At 37.3% G+C, this 23,575-nt stretch overlaps 4 protein-coding genes across 9 annotated transcripts; 2 read left to right on the top strand and 2 right to left on the bottom strand.

The window, feature by feature from the left end:
* Window positions 1-2,749: 2,749 nt before the first annotated feature.
* Window positions 2,750-4,630, top strand: LOC117613560. Its single transcript, XM_034342168.1, has one exon. It carries the CDS (start codon window positions 3,207-3,209, stop codon window positions 4,278-4,280), a length of 1,074 nt encoding a protein of 357 aa, XP_034198059.1. The 5' UTR covers window positions 2,750-3,206; the 3' UTR covers window positions 4,281-4,630.
* Window positions 4,631-5,387: 757 nt separating this feature from the next.
* On the top strand, window positions 5,388-8,528 carry LOC117613811 (protein UXT homolog). Its single transcript, XM_034342394.1, has 6 exons — window positions 5,388-5,631; window positions 5,856-5,885; window positions 6,032-6,133; window positions 6,399-6,506; window positions 6,736-6,790; window positions 8,185-8,528. Exons 1-6 carry the CDS (start codon window positions 5,540-5,542, stop codon window positions 8,251-8,253), a joined length of 456 nt encoding a protein of 151 aa, XP_034198285.1. The 5' UTR covers window positions 5,388-5,539; the 3' UTR covers window positions 8,254-8,528.
* Window positions 8,529-8,777: 249 nt separating this feature from the next.
* Window positions 8,778-14,121, bottom strand: LOC117613809 (protein argonaute 7). Of its 4 annotated transcripts, none has more exons than XM_034342393.1 (4): window positions 13,454-14,121; window positions 11,791-13,030; window positions 10,202-11,633; window positions 8,778-8,899 (listed from the first exon to the last, which is right to left on the bottom strand). In XM_034342393.1, the coding sequence occupies exons 1-4, from the start codon at window positions 13,794-13,796 to the stop codon at window positions 8,888-8,890; spliced, it is 3,027 nt and encodes a 1,008-aa protein (XP_034198284.1). In that variant the 5' UTR covers window positions 13,797-14,121; the 3' UTR covers window positions 8,778-8,887. The 4 variants fall into 4 exon arrangements, with proteins under 4 accessions (XP_034198284.1, XP_034198283.1, XP_034198281.1 ...); XM_034342392.1 differs by having other exon boundaries at window positions 8,855-8,905; XM_034342390.1 differs by lacking the exon at window positions 8,778-8,899 and having other exon boundaries at window positions 10,000-11,633; window positions 13,454-14,120.
* A 2,659-nt stretch (window positions 14,122-16,780) lies between these two features.
* On the bottom strand, window positions 16,781-23,575 carry LOC117614283 (CSC1-like protein At1g69450). Of its 3 annotated transcripts, XM_034343043.1 has the most exons (11): window positions 22,833-23,575; window positions 22,483-22,546; window positions 22,132-22,341; window positions 21,747-21,938; window positions 20,748-21,046; window positions 20,039-20,315; window positions 18,887-19,162; window positions 18,455-18,688; window positions 18,185-18,356; window positions 17,093-17,115; window positions 16,781-16,940 (listed from the first exon to the last, which is right to left on the bottom strand). In XM_034343043.1, the coding sequence occupies exons 1-9, from the start codon at window positions 23,267-23,269 to the stop codon at window positions 18,186-18,188; spliced, it is 2,160 nt and encodes a 719-aa protein (XP_034198934.1). In that variant the 5' UTR covers window positions 23,270-23,575; the 3' UTR covers window positions 16,781-16,940; window positions 17,093-17,115; window position 18,185. The 3 variants fall into 3 exon arrangements, with proteins under 3 accessions (XP_034198934.1, XP_034198933.1, XP_034198935.1); XM_034343042.1 differs by lacking the exon at window positions 17,093-17,115; XM_034343044.1 differs by lacking the exons at window positions 16,781-16,940; window positions 17,093-17,115 and adding an exon at window positions 17,259-17,958.

Raw genomic sequence — 23,575 nt, 5'->3', positions numbered from 1 at the left:
TTAAAGGCTCGGTAAAATTCACATTTATTATTATAAAAAAAGAAAAGAAAAAGGAAACATCAAATACTCATACTGTACATGTACGTATGTATTTTTCATTTTCAATATACGTATTTTTTACAAAATTTTCAATAAAACACAACAAAATTCACGTATTATACAAATAATTCTCACATATTATTGAATAAAAATAATATATATTTAAAAAATACATTAAAATATTATATAGTGGCCAATTAATATATGCTTTGGATATGTTGAAACTAGCAAATTAATATCTATAAAGTATAAACTAATGCAACTAGGAGGGTGCATTTTTCTTAATTTTTTATTTATTAAATAGTATAGCCGTGCGGCTATACTATTTTGACACGTGGCACCTAAATCCTAGGGGGTCCTTTAAAAAAAAAACATAGTACAATCACGCGGTACAGGTTTCTACCGACGAAATTTCATCGGCATATGTCTCTCTCTATGGTACAGTTGCTTATTAATGTCATTTTCCCCCTTCTGACTTTTAGGCAAGCTCTTTAGCTGTACAAGTGTGATCATGCTCTTGTCATTCGCAAGATCATCAATACAATTGAGGGAGGTCCGCCGTATTATATTTCAGTTATTCGTTCCATGTAAGATGTCATACCACTTTGAAATAATAAATTAAATGTTACACTTGTGTGAGCCGGAGTTTGAGACAGTTTTTTTCAAGCTAGGCTAGGTTTTAGAAGGTTTCTATAGGAGTTTGATAGCTCCTTGTATTTCCTAATGGCAGTATTTCTGAGCATGTGCTGCAACTTAATTTTAAAATGCCGTTCACTGTATCACTAGGGTATTTTGCCTTAACAACAACTTAAAAGACATTATCATTGAAGGTTTTAGAATCCGATCTTCGTGGATGTGAAGGGGGATAGAAAGCATGATATGATGCTAGTAATTTCCTGTTTATGTATTAGCTTGATAAAACTGAGAAGTTAGAAGAAACTGACTCTATGCAGAAAGTCTTAAACCAAACTGAAAGTAATAGGCTCCAAGATTCTATTATTGAACATGTTTTCCAATTCGAAGAAACATTGGTTGGTTGTTAAATTTGAGATAAGCGAATATAAATAATTAGTATTTATTAAGTAATTTGTGAAATTGAAAATAATTTTAAAGTCCAAAAAAATAGTTAAGATAAGTAAATATAATTAATTAGTATTTATTAAGTAATTTATGAAATTATTAAAATACTTAAATACTAATTATTCATAAAATAAAGAATAATTAAAATATAAAATTATTTATACTTACAAGAAGTAAGTTCCTTCTTAGCTTAAGCTAGTGTTTCAAGATTGGTACATTGATGTCTTGCATCCCATTTTGCAGATTCTAGATGACAAGCATCTGAATGTTTATACTTTGCATGTTGATCACATTCTATTTTCAGATTCTACACAACTGTTAGTTGTTCTTTCTGTATTTGTTTGTATCTTAGTTGAGTCAAGTAACAAGGCATGGTCGTATTAGAATTTGTTTCAATCTCAGTATACATGTGAATGAAAATGTGAATGAAACGTACGTTGCCTGAGGAAATTACGCAAATTAGTGTCGGCCTTTTTACGTTTGTTGCAAACTTTACTACACCTCAGAAACGTTGAAAGCCATGGAGCCTGATCAAAGATAGTAGAACCAGTTCCTTCCTACTCCAACGGTAACTGGTGAAGGTGATGCAGGAACTTTGAACACAAAACGCATTTGTCTTCCTTGGTGTTTGAAAACAGGCATAGGGTCTCCAAACATTTACTCTTCATCTTTCTAACATGAAGTGTTAAACTGTCTGTTTGAGCTCTCTGATAATTTAATCCCAGAAATTTTAAGTTACTGTGCTCACTTGATTAGGGTTGTACTTAAACTATGCGAGTGCAACTACAAATGGTATCAGTTCAGCTATAGGCTGCATTTGTTAATAAGCTCATATTATTGAGTGAAACAAGTTTGAGGGCTTGCTAACGGTTTTGGAACAAGTTCAAATAAGTTCGGAAGCTAGTTTTTTTTGGTTCGAGACTTAGATTTAGGGTTTGTAATCCATTTTTGGAATACTAAAATAATTTTCTAGGATTTTTAAATAATTTAAGGGCTCGTTTGATAACCATGTCAGTTTTAGTTTTTAGTTTTCATTTTTTGTGCAAGAGTATAGAGGAAAATGAAAGTGATGAGATTGAGAGAAATGATGAGAAGGGAGGATGGGAGGGAGGAGTAACAAATGTGAAAACAAAAACTTGAAAGTGAAAAGAATTTCAAATATATTTCAATTTTTAATTTTTGTTTTCACTTTTGTTACTCCTCCCCCCATCTTCGGATCTTCCCATCTCATCTTCCTTCTCAATCTCATATCCACTCTTATTCTCACTTTAATTTCCCCTCTTTTTCTTCTATACTCTAGCACAACAAATTAAAACAAAAAACAAAAATTGAAATTGTTATCAAACAGGTCCTAAACTATTTTTAAAATAATTTCAAAAATTAAAACTAATTTTAAAGTCCAAAAAATAATTTACAATAATTAATTACGATTTATTAAGTAGTTTATGAAATTATTTAAAATATTTAATAATTAAAACATAATTATTAATTAAAATAATTAAATAAAACTAAGATATTACTTTAGTTACAAATATTAAACTAAATAAACTACTTTTGTGTAAAAAAATTAAACTAAATTAATGGACAAGTCACCGTTTTAGAGACGTCGGGTAGTGAAGCTGGCAGCTCCACACCGTCCGATATAAAAGCCCGACCAAGTTAAACACACCGACGCGCAGAAGAAGCCCAAAAGCCACACGCCTCGCACATTTCACAAACACAAAGAAAGAGACCTTCCATATCTCCATGAGAGTCAGAGCTTCTCTCAACGCCTTCTTCTTCTTCCTCCAATCCCACGCAGAAGCTTCGCGAAACGCCTCTGGAACATCGTCCCCAATGTGGTTTCCAGCTTTGAAGGTACTGCACCGTCTCAATTTCCTTACTGCCCAGATCTGATTCTCGCTTTTGTACATCACCTATACTGCTGTTAAAGCTTTTCCATGTAAATCTGCCTTCTCAGCTATCACTCTAGAGTTAAATCTAGCTCTGTTAGATCTTTCATTCTCATCACATATATACATATAATATATATAGATGTCATAATTTGTTGAATTGGTATGAGAGATTGATTCAAGAAACAAAGAGAAATGGAAGCTTATACTGAAAATTCCCCAAGAATGAGATTGGATCATTCAAAGAAAGAGGGATCCGAAGAAACCCATTTGTTGAGATTTGAGTTAGAACCTCCTGGTAACGATCATAGGTTCCATTCAATGAATGCTCTGGAGATTTTGAGGGAAACTGTGAGAATTCTCCGGTACAATTCGTGGGGCTTTTTGGCCATTGCCGCCTTGCTAATTTGCCCTTTGTCTGCCTTGCTTTTGTCGAATTTGCTAGTTGATCAGTCACTTGTAAAGAGACTAACCATTAGGATGTTGTTAATTGCCAAGTCCAGTGGCCTCCCTTTGAGGGATTTTATCAGTCATTCTTGCCAGAGGTTTGCTGAGATGGCTATCTCATCCACTATGTGCTTTCCTCTGTACATCACATTGTCTTTGTTGTCGAAAGCCGCCGTGGTTTACTCTGTGTATTGTAGTTACTCCTTGAAGAAGTTTGATGTATCCCAGTTTTACTTAATTATGTGCAAAATATGGAGACGGCTTCTTTCGACGTATGTGTGGATGTGTATGGTGGTTGTGGGTTGCCTCGTCTTGTTTTTGATTCTTCTTCTTGCTGTGTGCAATACATGTTCCATATTTGGGTTGTCACCTCCTCATATTGTATATGCTGCAATGGTGGTTGGGCTCATCTTCTCGGTTATTTTTGCCAATGCTATTATTATATGCAACATTGCTATTGTGATCTCTGTGTTGGAGGATGTCTCAGGACCAGAGGCATTGGTTCAGTCTGGGGTTTTAATCAAGGGCCAGACTCAGGTGGGTCTTCTGATATTTCTTGGATCAACAATCGGAATGGCATTTGTTGAGGGGCTGTTTGAGCACAGAGTGAAGACGTTGAGCTATGGAGATGGGTCTTCTCGCATATGGGAAGGGCCTCTTTTGGTGATCATGTATTCGTTCGTGGTGCTCATCGACTCCATGATGAGTGCTGTTTTCTACTTCAGCTGCAGATCTTTTAAGATGGAAACATCTTTAGACAGCGAGTCTCATTCAATTTTGGAAACCATAAACTTTTCTGCTGAATCAGTTGGTATTCAATGACACCATATGTACCACCAGCACAACCTTTTTTATTCAATAATTTTGAAGATGGGAGCTGCTATACGAAAAATTAGAATTTCATTGCCGGTTCGTGGTACCATCTGATCAAACAGTGCAAACTTGTGCCTTGGTAGAACTTTCAAGACAAGGGTTCATGGCAGGCGGTAACCTCTTAGTGCATTTCAGCTAGTTGACATATGCTTCATATGAGTGCAGACTTTGACTTCTTGAGGGAGATAGAAGGGAGGATGAAGAATGAGAGGTATCTGAATGTCTGGTAATTGCAAAGAACTGATGTAGAAGTGTCAATTTGCTTCAAAAATGAATTTACAAATCCATAGTTCAATTAATAGCCTTTTTGTTTTTTTTTTTTTTCTCGTACACTATGCCCAACTAGTGTATTAATACATGTAGTCACGCCACTTATCAAAATTTATGAGTGTTGCAAAAAGAACCCTAAAATTAACTAAGTACACCATAATATTTTAATTAAAATGTAAAATTAACTAAGTACACCCTATAAAACTACCAAAAATACCTCTGATACACCCTAATTCTTGTAGCATTATTTTATAGTTGATTTTCAGCTTGATTTTTTTAATAGTGTTTATAAATCTTTGACTTTTCATATGAATTTATGCTTCTACTAAAACTGTGGACACTTTTTTTTGCAATTCCAATTTCTTGCAATCACCACATCTTTCGTTAAAAACACAATAAGACAAGCAATCTCTTGATTATGGTTGAATATGGTTAGTAGGGTTACTTATTAAAATTATATTTGTTTCACAATTCCATATATCCTTTTTGGTTATTTTATATTAGGGTAAATCAGTAATTCAATATATACTTTTATAGTAAGATGTACTCAATTAATTTTAAGGTTCATTTAGCATCACTCAAATTTATTTATTGCCTTTTTTATTTCCTTTAAATTTCCTCTCTCTCTCTCTCTCTCTCTGATTTGAGCCCCGGAAGACATAATTGGGCCATTGCCCCGGTAAGCCAGTAAGCCCATTCAAATTGGTCCGAACGAAAAAAAAATTTGAAAATTGGGTCCACGGGAATTACTACTCGCTTCTAGCGTTTTTTAAGATGTAATACGACGTCGTTGGAAAAGGTAGTAAAGTAAAGTTAATCATCCGTTGTGTGGATGCCACCGACGGCTGAGATTAAGACAAAAACGGAAATATAAAATAAATAAGAAGAAAAAGAAAAACACAATCGCGGAAATATTCGTGAATTTTGCCTTGGGACTCATGGAGAGTCACCTCCAACACAAAATACAGAAATACGAGGAATTCGTGGATGGACGCCTCAAACCAGACCTTGTTCGCGCCATTGCTCAACGGTACCGTTTTAACACACCTCCGACCTCTGCTTTCCTGGAAGCCGTTTTCCTAGGGTTTTGTTTTGTGAGCATTACCCAGCTCGAGCAGAGCAGTAAATGCATAAGCTTGAGTTTGCTCTCATGCTCCGTTAGGGTTTCTTAGTTGCTTTTCAAATTTCTTGAAGAACTGGTACCTTGAAGTTATAGCTTTTTTTGATAGCTTTTTTCTGTTTCTTGTTTTGCAGGGACAAGGTGTTTGAGCAACAAAAAGTTTTGTATCCTTTTCGCTTTTCCTTATTTTCCCCTTTTTCATTTTGATTAATTTGACCTAATGGATCAATTGGAATATCGAATGCGGTGAATTTTGCAACCCCGTTTGATGATCTTTGCTTGTTAAAGGTGTTTCCTTGACTTTTGTTAGCTCGGATTTGCGGAACAACATTGAGAATTTGGAGAAAAACAGTGTAACCAGTCTTAGGACTTTGGTTAACCTTGGCTCTGAAGTCTATATGCAAGCTGATGTGTAAGTCTTCAGATTTTTTCCCTTTTGTGTGCTCTCACTCTAAATTGAACTTCTTCTATGGTACTCTATCTATTGTTCACTTTGTTGCTCTTAGTCACTGGTACATGGGGCTAATTACAGAATCATGCAATGGACTTTTGTATTAGAGTTGTTACATGTTACAATTTTCTGTTTACAGTTGTGTTGGAATTGCTATTAATCCTGGTTTTGTTTCATCTTTGATATCAATGGTGTCTTACCTGTTCTTTCTTCTGCATGTCTGCAGGCCGGATACACGACGCATATTTGTAGACATTGGACTAGGATTTCATGTGGAGTTCACCTGGTCTGAAGCTTTAAATTACATATCTCAAAGAGAAGAAAAGATAGCCAGGTACAAGCTTTTGTTTATAATTTTTCGAAGTCGGTTTTCTTGGAAGATTTTATTATAGTAGGATGTCTTATAGAGGATAGAAACATAATCGAACTCGTTGAATTCTACTAGATTTTTGGGAGTTATCCTACAAGATTTGTTCAAATTCCCCCTCTGCCCTGATTTGGTACCTTCAATCTTCTTTTTTCAAGTATTGCTCAAACTTAATGTATCAAATTCCTCTCTGTAGGCAAATTGAAGAGTATACTAACCTTATTGCATCAATCAAAGCCCAGATAAAGCTGGTATGTTCACTTCCATTGATGCTTCTATTTGATTATTGCATCTTTTTAAATGTTGACAAGGGTTGCAGAAGTGGAAATTGTTTAACACTCATCAAATTATCTTATTTTGGAAGGATATTTTCTCTGCCTTCATACTATTATTGTAGAGTTTAACTCCAATTCAAACACCGGTGAGGAGAGGTGCTGGAAAGCTTAATTGTATATTGATAATGTTGAACTTAAATAGAACATTACATCTCCGTAAAGGACCCACTAGTGTAGTGGTTTGGAGTATTTACTCTCTCAGGCTAGGTCCTAGGTTCGAGTCTTAACATCTGTGTAGTGTGTGTGAGTTTAGTGTGCTATCATCCCTCTCAATAGGAAAGGTCATCACACAAAAAAAGAAAAAAAAGAAAAGAAAAAAAAAAGAAAAAGAAAAAGAACATTACATCTCCAGACTATGCTAAATTCAAGGACATGACTCCACTAACTTAATCCATTACTGACACTACTAACAAACTGCTCCACTACTGCAACATAACTTCCTATAGAATAGGATAATCAGTTCATTTAATTGCCACAACTAGATAAAATCTTAACAACTATAGGCGTTCCTAATAACTCAAATATTATTTGCTTCCAAGATAGAAACTAGAAGTAGGGATGGCAACGGGCCGGGTAGGGTCGGGTATGACAATACCATCCCTGTCCCTGCTCTCCATCCCCGCCCCCATCCCCGAACCAATCCCCGTTTAATAAGTTTTGGGGAATCCCCGTCCCCGTTCCCGTCGGGGGACTATCCCCCATATCCTCCCCGAATCCCCAATTTTTTTTGCACAAAAAATATTTATCATATATTTTAACATTAAGTTTCATATTAAATTATCATTCAACACATCCAAATTAACTATAAAGTTCAACTCAACTATTCAAAATCACATCAATATGAAATTCTAGAAAAGATTAGGAAGAATTAGGAGAGAGAGGTTAACTTAGAGTTAAACATAAATATTATAATTATATATTTATTTATTTAAATATAAACATATATATTTTCGGGTCGGATTCGGGGATGGGGACACCAATACCATCCCCTCCCCATACCCGTCGGGAATTTTTTAAGTTCGGGGATCCCCATACCCGATAACCATTTGGTCCCGAAATCTCCCCTCATTAGAGTCGGGGACCCGATGGAGACCCGCCCCCGCGGGGATTTTTGCCATCCCTAACTAGAAGGCACAGACATTAGATAACTCGAGCCTTTTTTTCTCCCTCTTTCTGAGCTTTTGAGTATACAAATTGTAGATTACGCAACTATGCTACAGAAAGTGCTGTATCTTGATGTAGTTGAACAAGTATATTACTCTTTTAGGTTTCTGGGTTATGAAAACAAAAATCTTTCACGTTGCTTTCAGGTATGCGAAGGGATCCGAGAATTACTCCAGCTTCCAGCAGAGAAACGTGCCCCAGAGCGAATTTTTTGACATCAACAACTTATACTTCTGTGTCTTATGACTTGCAAGTAAATCAAAGACTGTTAGAAATGCTTGACCATCAACTAATGTAAAGTTGATGCGTATGCTACCTTATCAAACCATGGCATGTTTCAATGAGGAGAGCATTTTCCTTGGGCTTCAATTCACGTGTCATTTATTACTACATTACACACGGGATCTAGCAATTTGCAAAGTTGGCCCAACCCATATCGACAGAACAAACACCCCAACTTTGCAATCCAAAGGGTTTATGCACCTTCAAATGACCTCTGGATAGAGTGATTTTGCAGTGAGGTTCTTAGGTGAGGATTTATCTCTTAACTATTGGTTATATATTATAAAATTGTTGCACGTGGATATCTACAGTGGGCCGAGCTTGAGTTCAAGATTATGCCATAATGAAAAGAAAATTAAAAATACACAAAACCAGTATCACATTCAGAAGTTGTTTGTTTTTGGAGGTACAGTTTTCACAATCTTTAAGCAATCACATCAATGGTGAAAAAAGTATTCGTTCCAGTTAAACGGTCAGAGACTTGAGCTGGCTCTGGATGCCGCCTGAAAAAATTCGTCTGGTTTGTGCCCAAAAAAATAAACGGAGATGCCTTTTCTTGTCACCTCGCTAGTCAATAGCCTGCAACTTCGGGTAAAAGGAGATAATCAAAATAAAAAAGGTTGCATCACCGTCATCAATAATCCTACACTCTATTACCCAAAGGCTATATCTTTTTCGCCTGCAGACATATCCCATCACGAAGATAACAACTTTAAGCAACATCTTTCATCTGTTTTCGTATTTGTTTGTGATTTATTTTTCAGGATTTAATCTCACATGTTTTCTCTAAACACTTAAGAAAGTAATTTTTGGCTAAGAGAAGTATGGAGTTTCTACAGCACTACACTACAATGACTCAAAGATGCTTATTTTGTGCACGCCAACAGAGAACTTGGTTAAGTTGAAAAGTGGGGACAAGTGATACATATGACATCTCCATCTATCTATGGACTCTAGAGAGGTAGAGAGAGTAGAGGGTACATTGGCCCCTACCACACCCTGCCAAAACCCACGTTGTGTCTCAGTCTTTCTGTATCTTCTCGTGGCCGTGCAGTACTTTAAAGTATTTGTCTCTGAAGAAGAGACTGATGCAAGAGAGAGACACGAAGGGAGGGGAAAAAAGCAATGGAGAAATTAATGGTGGGAAAAAGGCCTTGCAAAGCTGAAGAGACAAAAGGGGAAGTCCAAAGTCAGACTTGGACTGCCTTTACTTCAAATCCCATCCTTTCTAGGCTTTTGTTTCCTTCCTCCCCCCTCTACATCTCTCTCTCTCTCTCTCTCTCTCTCTCTGAGCTAGGCTCTGTCTGTCTCTGTATTATTCGCTCAATTGGGCTGGCATCGCTTCAGATTTTCAGTGAGTGGTGAGGTGAGTGTGTACCATCTATTGGGGGCCACATAAAAAATGCATCTTTTCTTTTGTTCAAGTGTTTTGCTTTTCCCCTTCTGTTCTTCTTGCCCTTGCATACTTGCATGCATGGTAAATAGCTATGTCTACATGTATTTACACTGGAAAAGTCAATGTCACAGGTGAAGAGTGCCAGTAGATCCTCCCTTTCATCTTTTCTGTCTCCCCAGCAATAAACTAATTAATCAAGAAATTAATGATACAAAATGTAATAATTGTTGTAGTTAAGTTATATTGTTTAAATATAATGTGTTTGTTGGGTGCAGAAGTTATGTTTCATCAAACTTTGACAGTGTCAAATGAGGGCCTGCAAATTAATCATAAGTGGGAAGTAGCATAGGCAATTGATCAGCTTGTGTTCTGTTACATTGGACTAACATAATCTATGTGGCCTTCCTATATAAACCAATGAATTAACTGCCATGCAAGGAGGTTAAAGGAATTAAAATTCAGCAGTAAAACATGAGTTTCCTTACATTCTCACTAAGTTTTGGTAGTTCCATTTCCTTTGGAGGGCCAGCTCGGGAGAGTGTGCAACCACTTCTGGTGTAAGCTGTGGACTCTGATCTCTCAAGGTAAAGCCTACCTCTATATGCAGCCAAGTGAGCATAGTAAGCCGGAGGCACCAGAGAAACTGGCTTGGTGCACCTTACATATGTATAGCACAGAATGTTAACCAGTTTCTGTAGTTCATCTGAAGTGAACTGGTTTTCATCCCACAATATGTGGTAATGGGTTGGCCTGCTTGTTCCCTTAACACCCCAATGGCTACAAAGATAGAAGTCAAACTCTTTTGGATGAGTGATCACACTATCCACAACAGTTCCCGGGGGAATGTTTTCGTCCAGTAACTGGTTCTGCCTGGAAGATGGATCAATTTTGAAAGGAAACAACCTTGTGTGATGCCTCTTCTGAACCACTGCAAATGTTATAGGAGGTGCATAACCAGGAAATTTTGAGCATGCACCTTTAATGGCTTGCAACTCCTCTTGAAGCACTTTATAAAATTGCGTTTCACTTACCCCGTCTCTAAAGAAAACTATTCTCTTTGGGAGCTTGCCAACTTCCTGGTAAAACTCATCCAACAATTCTTCTGTCATTGTACCAAGGTCCTGGATGATTTCTTGTCTATGTGTCTGAGACCTCATTCTTGAAACATACTTGTTTGCTGCGGGCCAATTCATGCTACCAACCACAGCAGCAACAGAAGGACTAAAATCATCGAGTGGGTGCGGATGAGTCACATCTGCACCCATAAACATCACTGGCTCATCAGTTTGAAGTAGCCGGGGGATTTGAGATGGCAAGGAATTGTACAAAGAAACTGTGCATCCTCCAACTTTTGCATTGATCTTGAGAGCCAGATTTGCCAAAAACTGTGAACCCAACTTGTCAAGGTTTGAGTACAAGCAGCATTGGCTTAAAACCCCAACACTTGTATCTGCAATTCGCTTGAGGTCTGCATAGCCTTTGTGCTTTCTTTCCATTACACATATAAGCAGCTGGAGATTGTTTGATGCAGCTCTTTGGATTCGTTTAAGCTTAGATTCTAAAAGAGACACATTGTTAAGGACTTGGGATGGTTCAAATTGGGGACTAATAATTGTGTTTTTATTCAGAAAGATGCCCAACTGTTCACATCTTTGAGATAGCTGGTGTACGAATTTTGGAATGCTGTTCTTCTGATCAGGGGTTCCACCAAAACTAATCAATGCCCACCTCTCGATTCGAGTACCTTCAAACACATGGCTGCCCAGAAGATTCCACTGGCGATCATGACGAGAGGGAATTAGGTCTCTTACATGTCCACCATCTCCAAGCTTTAGCTTTGGAGGTTGAAGAACTCTTCCTTTCAATCGCGTCATTTCTCTTGAAACATGGAGTTTGAATTCTCTTTCCTGAATGCCACTGTACAGAAACAGAAACAAATGAACATCTAAAGTTAATTACAGAGCAAATTGGGATACTTTCAAGAACAGAAACTAAGATAGTATAGTATTATTCAACCTTCAAGGCAATTCACAACAAATTTCCATCAGAACTTTTTTAGAAGTTGAAAAATTACCTTGTTGGTCCAACAGGACCTCTCATGACTCCATCTATAATGGCTTTTCGTTCTTTTGGTCGTTGGCAGCCCATTTTAAGTATCCTTGCAGTCTGATCATCTGACAGCTTCCCAAGAAACTTCTGGCCTTCACAGATCATACATAGCTCCATTGGAAGATAACATGGTTTACTCCTACTAATCTGCAAACAAGGCAAATTCCTGAATTGTATATCATAGTTATAGTGATCCTTGAAGTAAGTCACCAGCCTCAAATTCTTCCCATCCCTATCTGCAAACCAAAGATTTTCAGTGGCTTCCTCGGTTAAGCCAAAAACCCGGTATCTCTGAACAGTTTCTCTGTGGCAAACAAATACCCTGATGTTCTTTAAAGCCCTCTCCACTTCTTTCCTTTCTTTTTCAGTTAAACCCCTTGTCTTCCTTTGAGAAAGGTCTCGAAGAAACTCAAGACGCTTCTGCAAGTATGAGATCACTCCAACGCTTTCATGGAAAGCAGTCACAGAGAAATCCACATTGAGAGCTAGTCCTTGTTGGGTTGGTCGAAGGCTTTGAAAGAACCCTCTCAATCCCACAGCTCCTCCTCCAATATCTTTAGTTCCTCCCATCGAACTTGAATAAAGTGATCGTCCCACAGGTATACACTTCTCCAATGGGGCCTCCCTCAAAACGACATCCAAGGCATGGAGATAATCCTGAGGAAGAGGCTTCCAGTCATCCCCTTCCTTGCTCAGGTAACTACTCAATTCCCTCCCATCAATCTTTGACACCAGTTTGATATTTATACGAAATAGTTTAAGTTGTTGATGCTTCTCCTGGAAACCACTGAATACTCCAAATGGCAAGCTTGGCTTGCTTGTGGGGATGGGGAGGCTTATATAGAATTCAAGTCTATCACTTTTGAATTCAACCGGGCTGTAAAGATTCTTGCGGCCATCATAAGCTGGAATAGCACCAGAGAGCAAAGCTGAGTTATCCTCTACCAGTGTTTGTTTGATCATTCGAGCAACTTCCTTGGAGGGATTAGGCGAGATGTCAACATTATAATGGAAAATTCGTTCTGATGAATCAAATTGGACAAGAAAATGGTTAGCTAAGAGAGAGATAACAGTTCCTTCTACACCACCAGAGTCTGGTCTCCTTGCAGTCACTATTGCTTTTCCTGTTCTTGCACATGTCAACTTCCTTACATCTTCTCCTTTGAAAGGTGAACTGGTTTGCTCTTGGAACCCCTCTGAAGCTGCTGATTTTTAACAGAGAACAAGGTTACTCATAAGATTGTCAGAACTTGAGAAATTTTAAGCCTAAATCAACAGTAGATGGTAGAACTGGCAACAAACATCAATTTTGGCAATTTTCTTCTCATTGCAGATAACTATATCTATCCAGTTCTATATCAGAAAGTCGCCATTGAATGGACAAGAACCAAATGTGTAAAACTGAAAGCAAAAAACAAAACTTTGAAAAAGAAAAAGAAAAATCATATCCATTTTTCTGCCTACGCTTTTGGTGAGTGTGTCCTCCTGATAACCTCAATGAATAAAGAAACATATCCTCACAAAAACAGAAAACAAAATAGAAATCATTGCATACATAGTTGCACTTCCATAGAACAAACATGCAAAGAAAGGGGAAATAGCAAAAAGCAGAGGGCTTTGATACTTACATGGTGAAATTGTGGCGGTGGACACTTGGGTTTCTGAAGAGGCGGCAAAAGGAGCATTATTGAGCCTGCATGAAGGTTTCTGCAAATGGGTTTTTGATCTGAAGTTGTTGTTTTGCGGCAGAGGTGGAGTTAAAGCTAGTTGCAGAGGCATTGGAGGAGGGAGTGGAAGAAGGGCTGGGTAGTAATATCTCTGGTACTGATTCTGGTTGCAGAAACCAAACTGGTTTGAGTACTGTATTAGTTGATGCTGATGCTGATGCTTCTGAGGGTTGGCTCCGCCCCTTAGGCTTCTGGTTTTGGTGTGGCATTTCTTGTTACCATTGGATTCTTCGGTCTCTTCCATTACTTGATTGAGTGAAAAAACAAGAATGAGAGAGCAAGAGAGGTTTTGAGCATGTGAGAGAGAGAGACTGAGAGAGAGAGATGGGTTCTGTTTGTGATATCGGTGGGAAGATGCCTCAGCAGAAGCTGTAGTTATTGCACACAGAGAGAAAGAGAGAGAGTTTGGGTTTTAGTTCCAAAATCCCAAGGTTCTTTATGTCGAGCTCTGAAGAAGGTTTGATTCTGGTGAGTATTGTTTGAAGGGAAAAGTGGACTGATGCCTTAAAAGAAAGGTAAAACGCCTAATCAATGTATTTAGGTAAGAGTAAAACTAGAGAAACCAATTTATTCAAAACAAAACACCCTTTCTGGTCCATTGACTATCTGTCAAACACAAATAGGTTCTTTCTTGGACTTGTTCCTTGAAAATGCTTGCGAGTCAAAATGAGGAGGGAAAGGCTTGGTCTTTTAAATAAAATTTAATTGCTTCTGATAGTGATTAAGCACTCTCATCTTTTAGACTTTTATTAATTCATATATTGTACTTGTTCATTCCACACCACAATTCATAATATTTGACTGCCTTTTTATCCCCCCTTCCCTCCCCCCCCCCCCCCCCCCCTATTTTAATGCATCATTGTCTTTGAATACGGACATTTTGGATCTTTTGGAACCATTTTATCGGACCTGAAAATATTAATTAAGGTTGAAAAGGTAATGAAGAACAAACCAGTGAATAAAATACATAATTTTGGTGGGATAAGTCAGCATTTGAAACCGGCAACACTTGAAGGTTGTTCATCACATAGGGTTTAATTTCTATATTAAATATGTTTTTTTATTGATACGATAAAAATTCGAATTTAGAATTCCTTCTAATATTATAAATCTTTTTTTTCTAAGTCTCTTGATATTTTTTCTTTTGTATTTCATTTTTGTTACTACTTCCGGCCCTCCTTTGCCCCATCTTTTGTGAACATGATTAGTGGCAAATTGATGAGAAGGGTGCCATTCATGCACTTGGGAAGGTGGGGTTCTTTGAATTTTAAGGATAAACATTGTTGGAATGTGGTGATGGGACAATATGATTAGTGTGGAGCCTCTACATATTTAACTTGTTTTCAAGATTTGGACCACATCATTTCCGTCCATTATGTCCACTGTTTCTCTTTCCTTTCTTTTGTTCTTTTTTTCGGAACATATAATGTCTATTGCTTTGGTTTGCATAATATGGATATTGACAAATAATCTTTTGAGTGTACTGTGTACAATTACCTACCTTACCTAGACGAAACAGTTCTTGATAATTTGGTGCAAAATCCCAAGACTTTTTTTTTTTTTTTTTTGGTTATATTGAAGTCGAACGGGTTCGAACTGGGGTGCCATGAAAGAGGGGGAAGCCACCACCAGTGTGGTGGGAACCCATTGGCAAAATCCCAAGACTTTCAGTCACCAGCAAACCCTGGGAAAAGCTGTTGTGGCTTTCTCTCATCTTTAGCTTCTTTTATTTCTTTTTTCCATCCTTTACTTTCTTCATTATTGCCAAGTGAAAAGACCCCATCTTTTCCAATTCATTTCATTTTTATTTTGGGCTGGAATTCCAACTATCATATCCTTGAAAGTTATGTTTTTAGCAGAGAACGGATTAAACCCAAAACAAAACTGGTTTTGGAAACATGTGCATATTTCTACAAATTCCCTCATAAGCTGTCCATGTCTCAAGGTTGTCCCTGTGCCCGGGGCATATTCTGGATATGCATGATGATAAAATGGAAAACAAAAGGAAGAAAACGAAACCAAGAAGAGGAAAATGCAAATCCAAATTGGATACAACCAAGAAATAGGGTAAAACAGAATGGGGACAAAAGATCAAATCCTCCCACTGCAACAATGGAAGGCAATTAAAGCAACAAGAATATATAGTTGAATCAATCTGATTGAACCTGTCGTTTGTGCTTTTTTACTGTTGAATATGGCTCTTATGCCCAGAGAAAAACATGATTAACTGAAACTACTAATGCCTTTGAAGTTTGAATTTCCATTGGCTACTTGGTAGGACTTGTCATGACGCTATCATAGACGTTGATATGTGTTTAATTTATCTTGGATTTTACAATCATCAACAATTATGCTAGCATCATACCGCCGCTATCATAGACGTTGATATGTGTCTAATTTATCGTGGGGTTTACAATCATCAACAATTATGCTAGCATCATGCCGCCGCTATCATAGACGTTGATATGTGTCTAATTTATCGTGGGGTTTACAATCATCAACAATTATGCTAGCATCATGTCGCCGCTATCATAGACATTGATATGTGTTTAATTTAACGTGGAGTTAACAATCATCAACAATTGTGCTAGCATCACGCGCGCCGCTATGCTATGGGTCCTCTCTCATCCATTGTTTTCGTGCCTGCTATATTTATAATTTGAATCTCCAAGGGAATATGCAAATGAAGTAAGCAAAATTGTACTATAACAACCTATGTGGCATGTTGTCTACCCATTATATTTGCCTCATAGAAAAAGTTAGTCCCTCCAAGGGATAAAGCAATGCAATTGTACACAAACCATTATCATATGATTAATTTTTATTTTTTATATTAATTTTTGTATTTCATAAAAAGTAGATGAGAGATATAAGATGATATTTTATTGTAAAAAGTAAGTGAGTCCCAATACACCTATTAATTTTGAAGTATGCAACATTGCCTTGTTCGGGAGGAGGGAAAGGGGGATGAATTTACCTGATGTAGTAAGATAGGACTTGTCTATTATAGACCTTGATATGTGTTTAATTTACTGTACAGTTTACAGTTATGTCATCAACAATTGTGCTACCATTGATAAAAATTAAAAAAAAAACAATTATGCTAGCATCACGCGCCGCTATGCTAAGGGTCCAACTCATCCATTGTTTTCGTGCCTGCTATATTTATAATTTATGCCCTCATTATTGCGAAATCCTAGAGTCACACAAGATTCTCTTAGCTAGTGGTTAAAAATTTGGATTCTTATTAAACTTAGAAATATAATACTAGTTTTCATGAGATGGGATTTTACCAGCACTCCAATACAGATGAATATTATAAGTTCTCGAGATGAAATAGGAACTCAAGACTTCACTTTCATCTCCATCCATTGCTTTGCTTTGATGTCTGTCTTTGACATCATAAAAAATTATTTTGATAAATAAAGAAATCATTGGGAATGATAAAGTTATTTACTTTTGGCTAATAAGAGTTCCAATTTGTTAAAGTGAGCATTCCATTCAAAATCAAATTAATTAAACAATGATTAACAAACATACTGCAGTCAAAGATAATCATGAAACTGTTGACGTGAGGCAGAAACACCAATTCAGCGGGCGACCAATTCAGTGGTGTCAATTACGGAGTTTAGTAGTATATACATGCATGTGAGAAGAAATGAATATGTTATTGGAATCATAAGTCACCAGTATAATTAGGAGCAAATTAGAAAACTAATTATATTCTTTAATTAAATGTTTAATGTTTAATGTTGTATATGATGTTTACAAAGATGGCTGAAGTCATAAGGACAGATTTGGGCCACAGCTGATCTGTATTTGCAGAACAGGTTACAGAACCAGCTTCATTCAAATATAACTTGGAACAGTGAAATTCATATGCATATTTTTCAAATCAATTTGAAAAGAATTCAATCCATCACTGTATAATAGTAAAACTCAAATTAGAATCATTCTGAAACATCTCTCTCTCTCTCTCTCTCTCTCTCTCTCTCTCTCTCATGCAATGTGGCAAATGAAAAGGAGAAGCTTTTGACAATCTGCTATATAAAGGGGAAGAATCAGATATATTTATCTATCTTAAAGTTGATAGAGCAAATTTTCTTTTTTCCTAAATTTTAGCTCATACTACTCATGAGAAGAAGACTGACAAGATCCTTGACATGAAAATCTAGACCATTGACCTTCTTCCCTTGACCATCTTTGAAACCAAAGAGGCAGACACTGATGATGACTTAGACCAAAGAAAGACAGTAACTAATGATGATTTACCTAGTGAATTCTTTAAACACAAGGAACATACATTGGATATTGCAGCACTTCAAATCTTAGAAGATACCTTTAAGAAGTTGACAATCATTTAGGTAATTACTTTGCTCGTTCTTTAGTAGAGACTGCATGGCATGCTGATAGTTCCAGATTGAAGGAAAATCAGTTGGGACAAGTTTATGAAAATTGATCTCAAGAACACAACTATAAATAGCTCATATGGTTGGTTGTACACGCCTATTCACAGATGGATATGCATGCATACACAAGGGGAATAAACACATCAATTGTGATGGAAGAGTGATCTTTTGAGGACACTTCTATTGTACAGGGAAAAGAATAAGATATCACACAAAAATGTACCTCAAACCTCTGCTTGATGAACAGAAGATAAAAGAGGGCTGTTAAGTCTGTCACTGTTCCCAGAATAGTGGATAGGCATCAAGGCTGGGTCCTGATAGAAGCTGATCAATTCATCCAAAAATTCAGGCATTGTAGGATCGTTCTCATCTTGCCTATCTTTTCTTATCAAACTCTGAAACAGAAAATAAACCAGGTGAACACCAGGGCAAAAGATTTATAGGTGGGAGTCTTAGTGTCAAAGAGTAACAATGATGTGGATTTTAAACATACCTCAGCAGGGTAAGCAACAAAATTGGGCAGGAAGCGTTTCCGGCAGTACTCATTAAACAGAAGTGTTAATACCGGAAGAGGAAAAACTAAGGTTGATGCTAGAGAGAGCTTCTTCAATGTAAAGATTCCAACTGCAATAGCATGCATAAGTACCAGAGAAAATATCATTGAATTGTGCACGATTGGCCAAAACTTCCCTGCGGTTTCATACTGAGGCGCATATACATTTATGAACTGCACAGTGAATTTTGCTGAGTATCAATACACTACATTCAAATCAAATCCTCTAACTAGTTACAAGAAATCACAAACAATAACTTCTAAATGCAATCTTTAATAATTCTTCCAAAAAATTCTGATCTCACTCAACAAATGATACTTCCATATGATAATTTTTAAATTAAAAATTATCAACATGTTAAGTCTGCTGACCTGATTGCGATAGATGATGTATCCAAGACAGAGGTACACCAAGAGGAAAGGCAGAATTAGTGGAGCTAGGAAGAAGTATGTGATCCCGAGAAGTACAAAGAAAAGAATTCTTGGGGTGTGACTATGATAAGGAATTCCTGGAACTTCAAGTTCAGTATCTCTACTGTCAGTAAAAGGTCTTTTTATTAGACTCCAGAGTAAAGGAAATATGCGAAAGAGCTCTGATGAAGTACTCGTCCATCCTGAAGTGACTACATAAGCAATGAAAAAAGAAGCCTGCATCACACCCATAGTAAATGATGTTATTAACATGAAAATAGTGAACCTGATGATAATGATAAGGTAGTAAAAGTGTACACTCATCATTTTATTGCATGCCTAAATTGAAGGGACACTTAATTCAGTTTCAGATTTATCTTGCTAAAACATTTCCAGTCTGAGATGTGCCTGACACTGAATATGTCTGAGCATATTGATTGTAGCCGTGTGCCTGAAATGTGCAGCTGTGATCTATTACATGCAACAGTGTGCCAGATGGATGGATAAAATTCTAATATGATCCAAAGGCTCAGACATACTGAAAGAACTTAAAACTTGAATACCAACAGTTTCAAATTTATCTTGCTAAAACACATTTCCAGTCTGAGATGTGCCTGACACTAAATATGTCTGAGCATATTGATTGTAGCCGTGTGCCTGAAATGTGCAGCTGTGATCTATTACATGCAACAGTGTGCCAGATGGATGGATAAAATTCTAATATGATCCAAAGGCTCAGACATACTGAAAGAACTTAAAACTTGAATACCAAACATCATTTGGAGCTTATCATGATACCCCATATTAAAACCCCAAACAAAAGCACCACATGTCGAAGATTTTAGCTCGTCATTTCTCAGAAGGATTCAATTACAATTTCTGGGAAAAATATTTTTACTTGCAGATATAGATGGGTAATATAAAAAAAAGTACCAAATTACCTATGAAATCAATCAGAGTAGCAGGAAGTTATATTACCATTTTGGCACTCAACAATGCATAAGTTGAGAACACAGAACAATGACATGTATGTAGTTTCCGATTCTCCAAAGTTTATTAATTCATTGGACAAGACTTTTGTGCAATCATATCATGGAGGACATATTTTCTCACCTGTGCTGGAACAGCAATAGCTAGCCTTGAAGGGATGTTCTTGGGGTCAAGAAAGAGAGAAACCTTATACAAAACTGAGCCAGAAAATACAGTAGCAAAAAAAATGTTCCATATTGTGAACCATAGTACTTTTGAACACGCACTCTTTTGTATATCACTGTTAGAAATAAATCCTTGAATGGATGAAAGGAACTCCATAACAGGGGGCACAATTTTCAGAAACAACAGAAGGATAAGACTGGGGAGGTAGCCTGTAATGACTTGACTAACAAATGTGCTGCAGGAAGACGCACGAAGTTAGAACTTTACATCATCAACCAATCCAAAAGATAAAAACTGTAAAAAAGTTAACACGATTTAACTTTTTGAACTGCATAAAACCACAAGGTCATTTAAAAAGATCGCTAAAGATAAGTGTCCTCAGAGTTTCTACAATATTTATGGTAGATATAGCTTTCTCATCATTTTGTCTAAGATCAAGTATTCCACAAATGTTGCAGAAGGATTCATTTAATGGATTGAAATTTGGTGCATTTACATCTGGACATTCATCAGGAAAAAGAGAAAACCAAAGACACTTAACCAGAATGATTGAAGTGAAAAATGAAAGTGCAGTCACTAGCAAGTGGCTGCTTAAATTCATAATGTGTGTTGAGAGAGAGAGAGAGAGAGAGAGAGAGAGAGAGAGGGGTTTATGATATTTACTCACATGGTTAGAACGCTAGTGAGAAAGGGAAACCAAACTTCCAACTGGTTCAGGTTAGTAAGACCTTGGACAACTACAACAGGAATGAGGAATAAGACCGTCAGGAGAATGCATGCAAGTATAACCACCAGCTTAGATATCCATCTTCGGAGGAATGATGATGAAAAGAAGGGCCAGTAAACATCCCGAGGTTCTGGAGCTTGCTCTGTGACCCAGTGTGTAGGATTGGTTGATTGTTGCAAGTGGAGAGCAACTGCGGCACCATATCGAGACTTGAAGGATACAAAAGCAGATCGGACTTCCTTAAACATTACAAAAATGAATGCAAATTAATAACATGCCCTCAGAACCATGATAACTGACCAGTTTACATGGAGTTCACCACTATTGCCACTTATTCACACTTAAAATGTGACAGTGATGAAAAACTTATTAGATGGGAGGATGATTTGGAAAAGATAGTGGAATGCTTTTATTTTTTGACATTTTATAACAGGTAAACAAGGGAGTCTTATTATCCTAAGTTGTACAGTAAGAGCATGACAGAACAATACAAGCAGGTGACAGATTGTAACCGCATGGAGCCTGGAGCCAGAACTTATCACAATTTCACAAGAACTTCTTACCCCCTTACCCGCAGTCCCCGAGTCAAGGGTGGATTAGGAGTAGGTCAACCACAGAAACAGAATATAGATTTCTAAATCCTGTCGCCCAATTTATCATAGTTGTATGCCTAAATATGCTTTAATGATATGCTTCACCTAGTCATATCCAAATGACTTTTTTTGTTTGACCACTGATGAATCTACTGTATTAGATACATTTGACAAAAACACAATACATACATAAACCAAGACCTGCACGTAACACTTGACTTGAAATATAAGAATCACACCATAAAATTAAAACTATAATGGATGAAAATAACAATTTTTCTGGAATGAGGAAGAGAGGGGAGATGGGGTGGGAGGGAAAGAGAGAAAGATAGAGTTCACGACATACTTCTCCTGCTAATGAAACCTCTGATTGCTCCAATCTCACATTCTCCTCTATGTCTTCAAGCTTCTTTTCATAATGATCCACAAGATTAACCTTGCGTCCAAACAACCCTAAACAACTGGAACGTTTATACTTTCGCTGGTTGGGATCTGATTGCAAGTGAATGAGCCTGGTATATAGTTTTTTCGCATCATTCTAAAGAATAAGGAAAACATATAACTGTTAGAAATGTAAGTATAGCATAGAAAAACATGTTGAAGCATGAACTGCAATTTAATATAAGATCCAACCATGATCTTTCTCAGTATCTTAACTCTATGGATCCTTGAGAGAAACAGAAAAATTAGAAACATCAAAGCAGAAGATAGAAATCATACAAAATGCTTACAATGAGACTTTGAAGCTTGTTTGTTCGACGAACAACAATATGCGACAGATATGTTGAAGGGTGATACTCCCTAAAGAAGCTGTCAACTTTTTCACTGACACCACTCCCAGCAGAAACAGGAATGCTACGAACTAAGATGGTGAACTGATGTGGCTGAGGTTTGGATGAAAGAAAATAGTCGATCCTTTTCTGAGAAATATATTTATACTCCTGCAGAATGAAGTATTATTCAGTATCCATTTCAACCTTTGCCTCTTCCAAAGATCACCATAAACTGGTAATTGTGACGTCATCATCTGAATCTCCCAAGCATAGGTAGCAAAGTTTTTAACACACCAAGCTTTTACTTACATAATAAAGTAGACAGCAGACAAAGATGGTGACAAGGTACACAGCAACAAAGTGAATCCATAACCTGTAAAAAATGTCAGCATAAATAAGTTTTGCACCTAACATGGCTATAATATAGAAGGGAAAACTAACTGATGAGGGATGCAAGAAAGAAAAACCTGTTTTTATTAGCACAAGTCAAAGATTAGGTAAATCTTTCTTATTAAAATTCAGACTTTAGGAACTTAATTATTGAATTATTAGAATCTAGGGATATTATAATTAGAAATTAAATTAACAACATGAGCTCCAAATTGCTAACTCTATCAACAGCTTGAAATAAGCTCACAGTAACTGGAGCAAAAACTCACTTGCTTGAGCCATTGTTCACATTTGAAATGGTAAACACGTCCAGGGAGTTGTTCGACAGATCGGTAAAGTCAACGTACTCAAGCTGATTTCCGGAGCAGTTGATCGGAAGCAGAACGAAGACCCCAATCACTCCAGCAAACAAAAACACTCTCAGGCTGAAATTGATAAGCCGCATAAAAACGACGGCGTCCAATCCCGAGGACGACAACAAATCGTCCTCGGTGAGCTGCCAGGCCGTCTTGACCCAATCGGGTGACGGAATCAGCCGTTCGAGGTTGAAAATACTCGACGTGTTGGATTCTCCTTCGGCGAGCAATCTCGGCATGTAAACCTCATAGTTGCTGGGCTGTTTTCGCAGGATAGAGTAGAGCGTGAAGAACAGGATACAGAGGCCGGAGTTTATTCCGAGCGACGTCAACAGAGCCGAAACGAGCATTTCTTGAGCTGCTGATCGGTTTCAGTAAACCCTAGAAAGTTCTGAGCTTTGGATCACTGTTTGGATCCTACCGCTGGCATTCAAATGATTGAGCTTTGTACTTTGGTGTTTTGGGGAGGGGGTTAGGTGTCCGCTGCTTCGGAATTTTTTAATGCCGGAAATGGCCCTGCGTGTTTCTTCCTTATTTCTCACGGAAGAAAGGAAGCCTCCGTTTGGGTGGATTGGGGGATATTTTTTCTTCATGATAGTGGTAAAAACGAGGGTGTTTTGTATTTTTGAATCCGGGGGTGATTTTGGGGATTTCGG

Source organism: Prunus dulcis, chromosome 1 (assembly GCF_902201215.1).
Source record: "Prunus dulcis chromosome 1, ALMONDv2, whole genome shotgun sequence".
Taxonomy (NCBI): Eukaryota; Viridiplantae; Streptophyta; class Magnoliopsida; order Rosales; family Rosaceae; genus Prunus; species Prunus dulcis.
This window is presented reverse-complemented; position numbering and strand designations above follow the sequence as displayed.

Coding starts and splice junctions, on each gene's coding strand:
- LOC117613809 (XM_034342390.1), bottom strand. CDS start 13,796: ATGGAAGAGACCGAAGAATCCAATGGTAACAAGAAATGCCACACCAAA. Junction 13,031..13,453: donor CACCGCCACAATTTCACCAT/GTAAGTATCAAA, acceptor GTTAAAAATCAG/CAGCTTCAGAGGGGTTCCAA. Junction 11,634..11,790: donor GGTCCTGTTGGACCAACAAG/GTAATTTTTCAA, acceptor GTTTCTGTACAG/TGGCATTCAGGAAAGAGAAT.
- LOC117613811 (XM_034342394.1), top strand. CDS start 5,540: ATGGAGAGTCACCTCCAACACAAAATACAGAAATACGAGGAATTCGTG. Junction 5,886..6,031: donor TTTGAGCAACAAAAAGTTTT/GTATCCTTTTCG, acceptor GACTTTTGTTAG/CTCGGATTTGCGGAACAACA. Junction 6,791..8,184: donor TCAAAGCCCAGATAAAGCTG/GTATGTTCACTT, acceptor CGTTGCTTTCAG/GTATGCGAAGGGATCCGAGA.
- LOC117614283 (XM_034343043.1), bottom strand. CDS start 23,269: ATGCTCGTTTCGGCTCTGTTGACGTCGCTCGGAATAAACTCCGGCCTC. Junction 22,547..22,832: donor GTGAACAATGGCTCAAGCAA/GTGAGTTTTTGC, acceptor CATTTTTTACAG/GTTATGGATTCACTTTGTTG. Junction 21,939..22,131: donor ACAAGCTTCAAAGTCTCATT/GTAAGCATTTTG, acceptor CTTATTCTTTAG/AATGATGCGAAAAAACTATA.
- LOC117613560 (XM_034342168.1), top strand. CDS start 3,207: ATGGAAGCTTATACTGAAAATTCCCCAAGAATGAGATTGGATCATTCA.